This window comes from Triticum dicoccoides, chromosome 2B (genome assembly GCF_002162155.2).
Source record: "Triticum dicoccoides isolate Atlit2015 ecotype Zavitan chromosome 2B, WEW_v2.0, whole genome shotgun sequence".
Classification (NCBI taxonomy): domain Eukaryota; kingdom Viridiplantae; phylum Streptophyta; class Magnoliopsida; order Poales; family Poaceae; genus Triticum; species Triticum dicoccoides.
Genome location: NC_041383.1, coordinates 331,504,664 through 331,517,566, shown reverse-complemented (window position 1 = coordinate 331,517,566; position 12,903 = coordinate 331,504,664). Strand labels below are relative to the sequence as shown.

The following is a 12,903-nucleotide window of genomic DNA, read 5'->3' as shown; positions in this document are numbered from 1 at the left end:
GTAAATCTCATCCAACCCATCACCGTCCAGCAAGCCTATGATGGAATTACTCACGCACGACGGTGAGCATCATGAAATTGGTGATGGAGGATGGTTGATGATGACGACGGCGATGAACCCCCCTCTCCGGAGCCCTGAACGGACTCCAGAACAGCCCTCCCGAGAGAGATTAGGGCTTGGCGGCGGCTCCGTATCGTAAAACGTGATGAAACTTTCTCTCTGATTTTTTTCTCCGCGAAACAGAATATATAGAGTTGGAGTTGAGGTCGGTGGAGCAGCAGGGGGCCCACGAGACAGGGGGCACGCCCAGGGGAGGGGGCGCGCCCCCACCCTCGTGGACAGGGTGTGGGCCCCCTGGCCTTGATTCTTTCACTAGTATTTTTTATATTTTCTAAAAGTTATCTCCGTGGATTTTCAGGTCATTTCGAGAACTTTTGTATTCTGCACAATAAATAACACCATGGCAGTTCTGCTTAAAACAGCGTCAGTCCGGGTTAGTTTCATTCAAATCATGCAAGTTAGAGTCCAAAACAAGGGCAAAAGTGTTTGGAAAAGTAGATACGTTGTAGACGTTTCATCTACTATAGTGTAGCATAGAAATAAATAACGTCCCAGGCTTGGTAACAGGGTGATGGGTTCCTACCTCATGCATACTACTCAACTACAAGAATTCAATATCACTACTGGAGGGGTGTTGCAAAGATGCCACTAAATGCAATAAAAACATAGGTATGAAGGACTGGTCAAAGTGAACTTGCCTGGTATTACTTGATGAAGATAACAACGTTGTCAGAAAATGACTTGGTAGAACTAATCGTCACTCCGTTGAAAATCTATATAGTCAAACATAGCATTTATATAAGCAAACACACTAGCAAGCAATTCTAACACTCATAATAAAACCAGCAAATAAAATGCAAAAGAACAAGGGACACCAAATAAAACAAAGGAGAACTACACAACAAAACTACTAAAGAAAAGTCTAAGACATAGCACAAAATAGTTTTGTCCTAAGTAAAACTTAACAACAATTAAAACACTAAATTAATAAATTAGCAGAAAATAAAAAGTAAAACAATTAAGTTAACATAAAGTATTGTTCATAAAATTTTATTTGCAAAAAGAAACAAATAAAAAGCTTTTATGAAACTCTAACTATGACCTCTACAAGTTTTCATACAAAACTAAATAAAATAAATTTATAAAATAAAAAAACTTTTGTTGACTTGACAGAAACAAAACTAAATTTGTCATAAGTGACAAAAAGAAATAATTTAAAAACAATTAAAACTATAAAGAAAAGGCTAAAACAAAACTAGAACTAAAACAATACTGTTTTGCCTAAAACTCTAATTTAAAATAAACTAAAACAAATAACTATATGCTATTGGGTAAACCAAACAATAACAAAACGGTTGCAAAAGGAATCAATCAAAAATATTTTATAGAACTCAAGATACAGCCAAAGTAGTGATTTGAACAAATTTCATCAAACTCAAATTTAAACTACTCAAATTTGAAAACTAAGTACACAAACAGAAACATCAACAAATTTGTGACACAATGTAATTGGAATCACTCAAAAACATTAATTAGGCTAAAAGATACAAGCAAAATAAGATGGAAACTATTTCTTTTTTTAAAACAGAAACGAAAATACAGACAAAACTTCAGATCGGCCAGTGGCCATATGTCACGGTCTGATTGACCAGGGGCAGGCGTCCGCTAACAAAACGGGGCGGGTGGCCAAAACTTAGGGTATTCGGCGGCCGCGGCTTAATAAATAAAATAAAACCGTCGGCACGGTTCGATCTAACCGGAGTAAACCGGACTAAACTGATCTAGTTTAAAAAAAACTAACTATTCGATCCGATCTAATCTAGACCGTAAAACGAAAATCGAACGGAGGGGAGGTCGTCGAAGCTTACAGCGGTGATGGTCGCCGGCGATGCGGCTCGGACGTCGGCGGCGGCGGCGCTCTGGTCGTCGGCAGGGTTGGCGGAGTCGTCGAGTGGGTGTGGCAGTCGACGGCAAACTCGGCGGTGGTCGTGGCGTCAGTGGAGATGGTCGGAGGCGGTCGGCGGCGAGCTCGAGGCAGAGACGACGCTCGGTGGTCGTCGGCGTCGGTCCTACGGCGGTCCTCCGGCGAAACCAAGGGCACCAGGCGACATGGTAGAGGGTGGCGCGGCTGTTGGTGGTGTCGGGGGAGGTCGGGGGTGAGTGTGAGCGGCGGAGTGAGCGGCGGCGTGCGGCGGCAGAGGCGGACTCTGGCGAGGTATTGCGGCGGGGAGGGGCGACGGGAGTAGGAGCTTTAGGGGGGAATCGGGCGAGGGGCGAGGGGTTTATATAGGAGGTTCGACTTGGAGGAGGGGGCGGATTGTGGAGAAGATCCCGAAGAATCCGGGATACGGCGGCGGTTGCACAAGCTCGGGTGCGGTCTTGGCTTGGCGTGAGGAGGAAGAAGACGGCGGGCCCCGCTGTCAGCGACAGAGGTGAGCGAGGGGAGGGAGCGGGCGACCGAGGCGAATGCGGTTCGCGCGAGGGAGAGAGGCCACAGGCCTATTCGGCAAGGTGGGCCGCGGAGAGGGAGGGATAGATGGGCCTTGGTGGCTTCAGCCGTTTGCATTTTTTATATATACAACACAGACAATAAAACAAACACAAATAAATAAATAAATAATATTATATAGGCATATAATATATCAAAACGTTCAGAAAAAGAAATCCTAAAACATGAACATATTTTCCAGTCCAAATAAAATCAACAAAAATTTAAATAAAGCAAACAGAGCTACTGTTGCAATAAAACTCAACAAAAATCATTTTTTAAATACCAAAATGATTTCAGAACAATTTTCTCCCAATTTTTCATTGAAGGGAATCATTTTACCCTTATTTCCATTTATTTAATTTTAGGAGAAAAATAACTTGAATAAAATCCAAATAATTCCAAATTTGAAAGGGAGTTTCAAAATACTTTCAAATGACTTTCAATTTGATTCTTTTTAACCTCCAACTCATATTTCATATAATTGAAGAAGTCATTTTATCTTCTCTCCCGAAAATCATTGAGTTGCATAAAGTTTTGAAATTGAAATATTTTCAGATGGAATTCAAATCTTTTCAAAACTCTTTTCATTTCAAATGGAAGAAGTCATATCATCTTCACTCTAGAGTTTTTTTGATGAAATGAATTTGAATTCATGGACATCAAATTGCAAAGATGCAGGCTTTTGGAAAGTCCTTTTATTCCCTCTCATTCAACTTTCAAAAGCTTCAAATTCCAATCATAATAATTTATTTGATATAACATTCCAAAATTTAGAATTTTGTGATGTTACACATTTAACATTTTCCAAATGCTTGATTAACATATTTGAAAATCTTGTTCAACATTTTTATTCCAAATGCTTGATTAACATTTTTTATATAAATGCTGAAAACATTTCATCATTTTTATAATATATAGTCAACTTTTTTTCTATACACATTTAACATTTTTCAAATGCTTGACTAAATTTTTTCAAATAATTGTTCAATAAAATTCCAAATACTTGATTAACATTTTTAAATACATGATCAAATTATACACATTTTTTATATGTTTTTCATATACATGATAAACATTTTATTTATCCACATTCATCATTTTTAAATGGTTGTTCAAAATTTTCAATTTTTTTTCATTGAGTGTTTTTTCTACTATATATATATATATATATAATATATTAAGGTATAAACAAAATTTAAAAGATAAATTGAAAACGAAAACAGAAAACATAAAAAAATCTTTAAAAAAGAGGTTGTGGCCTCCCGCGCTCCTCGGCCGGTCCATCTTGCTCCCCTTCAGAGAGCGTCTCGTAGGTCTTGCAGAACGTGAGATATAGGGACGCCCGTGGCCGTGCGCGACAGCTATGTTCGCTTTAAGCGAGACGGTAGCTTGCTCTCGCTGAAGGAATTTTGCTCTCGCTTACGAATCGGACCGGCCCATTGCGCGTAAAAAGAAACTGAAAAAGGGGATATGTGGTAGGTGTATTACCATCCTGTAGTTGGCATTACGATGAAATATTAGGGATTGACACTGATTTTTTTACATGGAGTGGAGAGACGTTCATAATCCACCCCAGTAAAGTTACTTGGGAAACATGGTAATGACATTAATTGGGTTACTATTTTCCTACACCACTCCGCCTCACACAGACTTAAATCCAGGATGGTAAAATGATGGTCAAACATAGTAAGTTAATTGGATTACCGCCTCCCGCACATCACTCCATCACAATTTTTTTAAAAGTCCACCCCAATAAAATTGTCCGGCAAAAATAGTAATTGAATTAAAAAATAAACAATCTAATGGAATTAATTTGGTTATCATCCGCACCACACAACTCGTGCACTGGCAGAATTTAATCTACCATGCTATTTGATGCATTACTGTGGAGGGCGTTCACATCAACAAGAAATGGAGCATGTGTAGTAGTAAGCCAGAAGTAATTACTTGTACTAAACTCATATTTTTAATAACAATTAGCACTATGGTATAAATTGTTTTGATTTACAAAATGACAGACTCTTGCATATTACAAGGTTTATTACTACAATTGCTTCATTTACTAGATACTCTAAATTTATTATTCAGACCAACGTGGTAACACAATTACCAACTCGTATTCATTAGAAAAATAATCATACCATTTTCACTTTTTTGGATGGCTCTTTTACTAGAAGTGAGAGAGGTAATTCTTTTCGGTGTTTTGCTATGTGCCACATTACTGTTACCCCTTGTACATGCATCCGGTGAACATTTTTATTTCATTACTGTGTTTGCAAGGGATTTTACTTGTATGGAAATGAGGTGAATAGCTAGTACTTGTGTGGCAGGTCTAGTGTATGCAACAGGTAACGAATTTAGTTTCATTACTATGTTTTGGATGAATTTTACTAGAAGGTATTAGTGAGTAGCTAGTACGGGACGGGTTGGTAGGCTAGTGCATCTAGTCAGTAACGAATTTACTTCGGTTACTATGATTTACAAGGGAATTTACGAGGATGTTGTAGATGAATAACAAGTAGGGACGGGGCGGAGGATTGGTACATGCATCTTTTTTTTTTGAAGCTATTGGTGCATGCATCTAGTAACGGATTTAATCCCGTTACCCTTTTTGCCATGGGATATTACTAGGAGGGGGATGTGATTAGTTGGTTTCGCCCAAGGAGCGTGCTTAGCATGACCGGAGCGTAGAATTAGCGCTTTTGCGCTCAGGCGCAGTTTAGCGCTACCGTGTGTGTCTCTCTCTCTCTATATATATATGGATTGACTATTCGTCATCCTGGGTGAGGAATAGTTATTCTTCACCTCCTCTATTTTATCATCAATCCACCGTAATTTTACGTTCCGTAAATTTTGTCTTATTTCTGACGTAAAAAGAGACCGTAAAAAAATATAATCATCGTAAAAAATATTTTATGTTATGTAAAATTATAAACGTAAAAATATAATGTAAAATACACATAAACTGCATATTTTCTTGTCTTATGATCTATTTTTTTATTTTCTTATGCCAAATTTTACGTAGTGAATCAATAGGAATGTGACTATTTGAATTCTAAACGTAATTTAATTATGAAATGATCGTGAGATTACCTCGGGTGTAGAATAACTTATTCTGCACCCTGGATGATGAATAGTATCACTATATATATATATATATATATATATATATATATATATATAAGTAAAAAAAACAGAAAACATAAAAATACAGTAAAAAGAGGTTGTAGCCTACGGTGCTCGTGGGCCGGCCGTTTGAGGTGCTCTGAAATTTTTTGCAAAAAGCCCCTCTGGATGTTCCTTAATTACACGTGGAAATCTCCCCCAAAACCAGAGCAAGGAACGCGCCCCTATCTAGTGTTCCCCCTTCGCCATCGCCACCGCTCGAGAGATTCCTGAGATTGGAGAGAGGGGAGGGAAGGAGAGAGGAAGGAGGCCACGGCCATGTCGTCGTTGGGAACGTCCAAGGGGATCCTGGAGATCACCAAGTTCGGGGTGTACGTCGCCGTCCCCGTTACCCTCACCTACCTCGTCGCCACTGACTCCAAGGCCATCAAGAAGCTCATGGGCCTCGTAAGGATTCCTCCCGCTGCTCTCCCATTCGGTTCAGTTGTTAGATCAAGGATGGATCGACAACGTTGCCTAGTTCTTAGGCCCTGGCATCCTGCTACGGAATTGAGTCCCTCCGTTCACTGTTATAAGATGTTTTAACTTTTTTCTGACACGGACGCAATTTAGTGTGTTTGTTCACTCATTTCAGTCCTTATAAAGTTCAAATTGAAATATCCACAACCTCTTATAATAGTGAACGGAGGGAGTATTATTTGGATGTCTAGATTGTTATATTGCTTGTGGGGTGGTTCTTGACCATGAACTAGAGTTTAGGATAAAGTGGCCAGAGTTGGCTCTGTAATTTGTGCATTTAAGAAAGCTTAGGCTCTCACCTGTGTCAAGCACTTCACGGCTGCTAGGTTTGTATCTGCAAAAAGAGAATCTGTTGATAGGTAAAGGGTAAAGCCGCATTATCTTTGCGTGCTAGTTGAATTACTGCTAATAGCACCGTGGTGAGTGATGACCGCCCTGAAAGTAAAGATATGGGGATTAAAGTGTTGATTCATGACCCATGAGATGAGACGGTCCATTATTCGTTTATAAGAGACTTCAGAACTTGCTTCAAAAAAAAAAGAGACTTCAGAACTCTGCTGAGAAAAACACGTGAGGCCTTCTTTGGCGGCACTCTCCTCTCTAGCTTCACCAAATCCTTTGGCATTGAGTGAGTCCCCCTCCCCCCTCCCTCCGCATCGCCCCGCGCGGCGACCAGAGGGCCAACCCTAATCCCCACCGGTCCCAGCCCCCACCCTCGCTGCCGCTTGGGGGTGCGGCCGGGCGAAGCCTAGCCGCCGCTGGCAGCGGCGGGGCCTTCTTGGTCTTCCCGTTCGGGCGTGTTGGTGTGGACCGTCGCGCTGGGCCGGAGCGTGGCGCTAGAGCCGGGCGTCACGGTGGCGTGGCGGGCAGTTGCGGAGCCGCGGCGCTTCTGCTCCCCCTTGGCGGGCGGCCAGGTGGTGGGCGAGCCTTGGTCTCCAGGGACGGCGACTTCGAGGACAGATCTGGGGCCAGGCGGCGCGGGCTGCAGGTTTCTGCCCCTGCCATGGCCGCGGCGTATGGTGGAGCGACGCAGCTGTGGCTGGCCGGTGGCGGGGGCCGGGATCCAGTGGCTACAGCGGCTGGACGACGGTGGGAAGCGCAGATGGGCTCCTTGGTGAGCTTCCTTGGTGGTTAGCGGCGGCCCTTGGGATTTCTCCTTGCCGGTGGATAGGTGTGTGTTGGTGCCTCGCGTGGAGCTGCGTCTGCCGCCGAGGTGGGGCGACACAGGGGCTGTCCTGTGGGGAGGCAGGCTGGAGGGATGGGAGGCGCCGCCGAGCTCGGGCCACCCGTCGCCGACAAAGGGGTGTGCCGGTCGTGGATGCGTCCGCTCCCCCTCCCCCCTTTCCCCGTCCGTGTGTGTGCTTCGGCGTTGTTCGAGGCAGGACGTATGTTGCGGTCTCTTCAGTTGGGTGCGTCCGTTGGCCCAAAGTCGGTCACTTTGGTCGGTCTTGGGGGTGTCTGGATGTAGGGCGGCGGGAGGCACCGCGTTCGTGGGCGGAACTTGCGTCTCGGGTGCGGGCAAGCAGCCATGGCCACGTAGGTGGGTGGTCCCTGGTGGTTGGCGGAGGGGTGGGAGTGCTGGGGTACATCACTTGCCCAATCGTTGTATTGGCCGACGGCGGCGGCGGCCGTGGACGCCGTATCCTTCATGAAGGCTCCGTCGCGGTGTCCCTACTCCTTCGTGATGCTTTGGGTGAAAACACGATCTTCAAGATCATATGGTGGCGGCTATAGCTCCAAACGGTTCTTCTTCGCTCATTTGTAGTGGTTTTGTATTCGTTGGGGTGGCGTGGCGGTGCTCGGCACCTTTATATCTTGCCTTGTGTGTGTGTGTTGTGTGCGGTGGTGGCGTGAGTTTGTATCATTGTGCTTGTGGGTCGGTGCTTTATATATAAAGCAGGGCGAAAGCCTTTTTGGATAATCCTTTGGCATCTCTTTGTTATCAGTATACCCTGATGATACCAAGCAATGCAGCAAGCAAGATTTGTAACTGAGTAGGTTAAATTTATGGACTTTAAGAATAACAAGAAGGCTTAGGCGCTCTGCTAGAATAGTACCTGCTAGAAATATTTTTGTTCGTTTGTAAAGCATAGAGAAGATGAATGTCTTTACCTCTTTGGATCACGAGCTGAATTAGAGGCTTATAACAATAGGTGGTGAATGACGGTGTGTCCTTGGAAGTACCGGTGTCTTGTTTGTTATAGGGAACCAACACATCGCTTCATTACACGCATTGCATACTTTTGTTGATGGGGACTCTACGATGGTGCTGACTAACACCGGATGCCTTCTTTGATGTCACCTCTTTCTAGTTTAAAAAACAAATCATGTAGGATCAGTTCGCCCTAGTGTTATGAAAGAATTGAGCAAACAAGGGTTATGTTGTCAAGCAAGTAAGTTCAATCATCTTATTTGTTTATGTGCCGGTGGCAATTTGCTCTATTTGTAGGCAATATGGTGTCTTGCTTGTGTTGGTGGAATTTGCCTTATTTGTAGGCAAAGGCGGTGATCTTATATTTGCTAATATGTGGTTCCTCAACATGTGAGTTCATAATATTTTTTATGGTGGTCATATTTGTTAGAGTTATATTGATGATGGATTTTTGGCCTTTTGTATTCTAGTCTTTTGGCATTCTCGTGTACATTTTATATATGCAGCTTTGGTCCACTATTAATACAAGTTGCATCGTAACATGATATAATGAGCCTAGGTTTAGGAAAAAGAAGTCGGGTGCTGCAACTCGCCCTCCCGACGATCTCCTCGTCTCCGTCCGATCGATCGAAGTCTCCTCAACGCTCGCGTGCTATCTGATCCTTCCGATCCGCCGGCCGGCCATCTCGCTTCGATTAGTCCGCCCGTATGGCTGCACTCGATCCGCTGGAGGCTCTCCTAGCTCCCGATCTGTTTGATGTGGTGAGCTGCTGCTGTGCTGCCGCTGCTTCCATTTGGATCGATCTGATCCTGTTCTCGATCCAGTCCACGCCGCCCAGCCCCGGCCCAGGAGATTCCGGGCCTCCGCGCTGCCATCTGAGCGCTGCCGTTCAGGCGTCTGCGCCGCCCTCCGTCCATCTGCGCCGCATAGCCCTGGCGGCTGCCCTGCTCCCGGCCGACTGCTGCCGGACCTCCGCCCGTTGCCCTGCACTCCGCCGGCCGTGTCCGACCTCCTACCACCCGCTGCATCGTGCGAGTGGGTGTGCGGCTGCTGCCCTGCTCTTTCCGCTGCATCGTGCGAGTGGATCGCTGCCCTGCTCCGCCCACTGCATCGTGCGCGGGGCGTGCGCTCGTTTTTTAGCCTGCGTGCGCGGCTGTGTTCGGCTAGGCTCAGCTCACGTGGCTGAGCTGTTTTGCCCAATTGCCTACTCCCATAAAAAAAATGCCGTTGTCATCCGGTGTTCCTTATGTTGATCCTGTCTCGCACACACACCGTCTCTCGGTGCTTGGTGCTCGTCCACATATGACGTTGTCCCCTCCAGCCTCTTCAGCCCGATGCGGTGGTCGCTTTTCCACAACTCTCACGGCTTCTGACCGTGGTTGTGGCCTCTCTTCGTCGACTCATTTGATGGTTTCCGCACGTGATGATGGCTGCTCTACATCATCTCTTATGGCGTCCGTACGTGGCGGTGACCGCTTTATGTCGACTCCTCTCGCGGCTTTCGCGCGCGGCGGTGACTGCTCTGCGTCGACTCCTCACGCGGCTTCCGTGCGCTGCGGTGACCACTCTACGTTGACTCCTCTTGCGGCTTCCGCGCACGGTCAACTCGCCATTCTCGGTCAACTCTACACGCGGCTTTGGTCTTTCGGCCGTTCTTGAGCGAGATGTTGTTGTTCATCCTAAATGGCAGTTTGCGATGGCAGAGGAGATTGCTGCCCTTGAGCTCACATGCACGTAGGATCTGTTTTCTCTTCCTCCCCGTGTTCGTCCCATCACTTGTAAGTGGGTCTATAAGATTAAGACTCGCTCTAATGGATCTCCTGAGCGTTATAAAACTCGTCTTGTGGCTCGTGGCTTTCAGCAGGAGCATGGTCGTGATTACGATGAGACTTTTGCTCCTGTGGCCCATATGACCACTGTCCGCATATTTTTCGCCGTGGCCTCTGTTCGCCACTGGTTTTGTCTCATCTTGATGTCAAAAATGCCTTTCTTAATGGTGAGTTGCGTGAGAAAGTTTATATGCAGCCCCCACCTGGGTATTCAGTTCCTGATGGCATGGTTTGCCGTCTTTGTCGCTCTCTCTATGGCCTTAAGCAAGCCCCCCGCGCTTGGTTTGCATGTTTTGCCTCTGTGATCACTGCAACTGGTTTTTGCCCAGCGCTCATGGCCTAGCGTTGTTTGTCCACCTTTCTGCTCGTGGTTGCACTCTTCTGCTTAACCTTCGCGCTTTTGATTGTGAGCTCTTGTCTGATCCAACCCGCATCTTGTTGGGAGTCTTGTCTATCTTGTTGTCACTCGTCCGGATATCTCCTATCTTGTCCATATTCTAAGCCTTCTTCATATTCTACGATATCTTCATGGCACGATCTCGCATCGTCTAGTTTTCCCCGTTACAGCTTCAGGCCTATTCGGATGCTACGTGGCCTAGTGATCCTTCGGACCGCCGTTCGCTTTCTGCTTACTGTGTTTTTCTTGATGGTTCTCTCATTGCCTGGAAGACGAAGAAGCAGACTGCAGTCTCCCGTTCGAGTGCAAAGGTCGAGTTGAGAGCTATGGCTGGTTACGATGGTTGCTGGAGGATTTTGGTGTTTCTATTACTACACCTACCACCCTCTTGTCCAATAATACAAGTGCTATTATCAGTATTGCACAGGACCCCGGGAAGCATGAGCTTACTAAGCATATTGGTGTTGATGCTTATTATGTGTGCAGCAGGCTTGGGCCTCGTTGCATCATAATAATACTTCCTACAACTGTTTGTTGCTGTTGCACCAGGAAGTTGTCAGAACCAAGCCATTATGTGCTTTCATGTATCCCTTTGTGTACATTCCCTCCCTTTCCTTCCTTTTGACGCTTTACAAAAGCTTGAATTTGTACTCTGTTTTGCTCCTATTGCAGCGTCCTTATGTGGTTTACCCACCAGAAGGCCCACGACCACCACCGCCCGAAGAACTTCGTGAAAGGGCTCGGGAGATAGCTCGCAGCAGAAGACAAGAATAAACAGGTGGACCATGGTTGCTCCATATAGTTTGTACTCGGATCATCTTTCTGCATGATACTACGATCCGCCCAAAAGATTCATGAAACTGGGACACAAAAACTTCGACTATCAAACATGCTGTCATGGGTGTATGGTTGTCAATGAACATGATTTCTTATTCTGTTGTAATGTTTCTGATTGTTGGTGTAAAATTACGAGACGTTTGTGAGTTGCGACAACAAGTAATAAACCGATTTCACCCGTGGCATGATCCGTTTGATTGCTGATGCCATTTCGAACACCAACATCACCATCATGAAAGTAGGCCCAACAATTAAAGGAAGGGTTGTTTTCGCGGGCACATTATTCTTTGCTTCCATTGACACAGCAACACATGTGCGCTTTGCTCAACTTACCGTATAAGGATATCTGCATTTTACTACATCAGCCTGTTGGCACATCACGAACGGCTTACATGTAAAATTGGCGGAGTAACCTTTGAACCTGGGAATGAGGCCGTAAGAGTAAAAGAAACTGTAGAGCCGCTGGGCGTGAACGGTCAACGGCATCTTTTTTTTGCGTGTTCATCCATACTGGTTGAAAAGGAAAGAATCTTAGACCTTTGCCTTCCGATTTTATCATGAATCGTAGTATCAAACACCCATCTCTCAAATATGGAAGGGGCAACTGGAGCTTCTGAAAGATCCATTGTACGGGGTAAGATAATAATGATGGAGCAATCCTCCCCCCTTGCACCGATGCAACGCCAATAGATAGCTAAAAAGGACAACATGATAATAATGTACTCCATTGAGAGTGGTCAGACGGAGAGAGATCGCTGTCCGCCGGGTGTATACGTACAGGAAATCATCAGATTGGGCCGGCGCATGAAGATAGCGAATAGTAGTATCAAACACCCATCTCTCAAATGTGGAAGGGGCAACTGGAGCTTCTGAAAGATCCATTGTATGGGGTAAGATAACAATGATGGAGCAATCCTCCCCCCTTGCACCGATGCAACGCCAATAGATAGCTAAAAAGGACAACATGATAATAATGTACTCCATTGAGAGTGGTCAGACGGAGAGAGATCGCTGTCTGCCGGGCATATACGTACAGGAAACTATCAGATTGGGCCGGCGCATGAAGATAGCGAATAGTAGTGCTTCAAAAATAAAACCACACTTGGAAGAGCTCGAACTCAGGAACCTCCGGACTACAACAAACGTGGTACAACCAGCTAGGCTAGCAACCATTTTTGCCTAAATAGCAGCGCGAAGCATTAAGGATAAGAACAACATAGAATATTTTTAAAAACTTCCAACGCAAAATATTTTTTTGAAAACAAAACGTGATTTTTTTGTGAATCCCAACCACTTTTCAGATTTTTGAACAAATATATAATAAACTAAAACATTTTTTTAAAACCATGAACAGCTTTGAAACGCGAATATTTTTTAAAACCGGAACATTTTTATAATTCCAATTTTCTGTGGAAACACAAACAACTGTTGGAACGTGAAAGTTTTTTGCAACTCCAGAAAAGAAATGGGAAAACAACAAACATTTTTGTA

The 12,903-nt window shown here is 44.9% G+C and overlaps 1 protein-coding gene across 1 annotated transcript; it reads left to right on the top strand.

Annotated features, from left to right (window-relative positions):
• The first annotated feature begins 5,870 nt into the window (after positions 1–5,870).
• Positions 5,871–11,510, top strand: LOC119363634. The gene is made up of 2 exons (XM_037629009.1): positions 5,871–6,124; positions 11,248–11,510. The coding sequence occupies exons 1-2, from the start codon at positions 5,996–5,998 to the stop codon at positions 11,347–11,349; spliced, it is 231 nt and encodes a 76-aa protein (XP_037484906.1). The 5' UTR covers positions 5,871–5,995; the 3' UTR covers positions 11,350–11,510.
• The last annotated feature ends 1,393 nt before the right edge of the window (positions 11,511–12,903 follow it).

Excerpts from the sequence above, each read along its gene's own strand:
- LOC119363634 (XM_037629009.1), top strand. The coding sequence starts at position 5,996 with ATGTCGTCGTTGGGAACGTCCAAGGGGATCCTGGAGATCACCAAGTTC. Across the intron at positions 6,125-11,247 it reads TCAAGAAGCTCATGGGCCTC|CGTCCTTATGTGGTTTACCC; the intron begins GTAAGGATTCCT and ends CTCCTATTGCAG.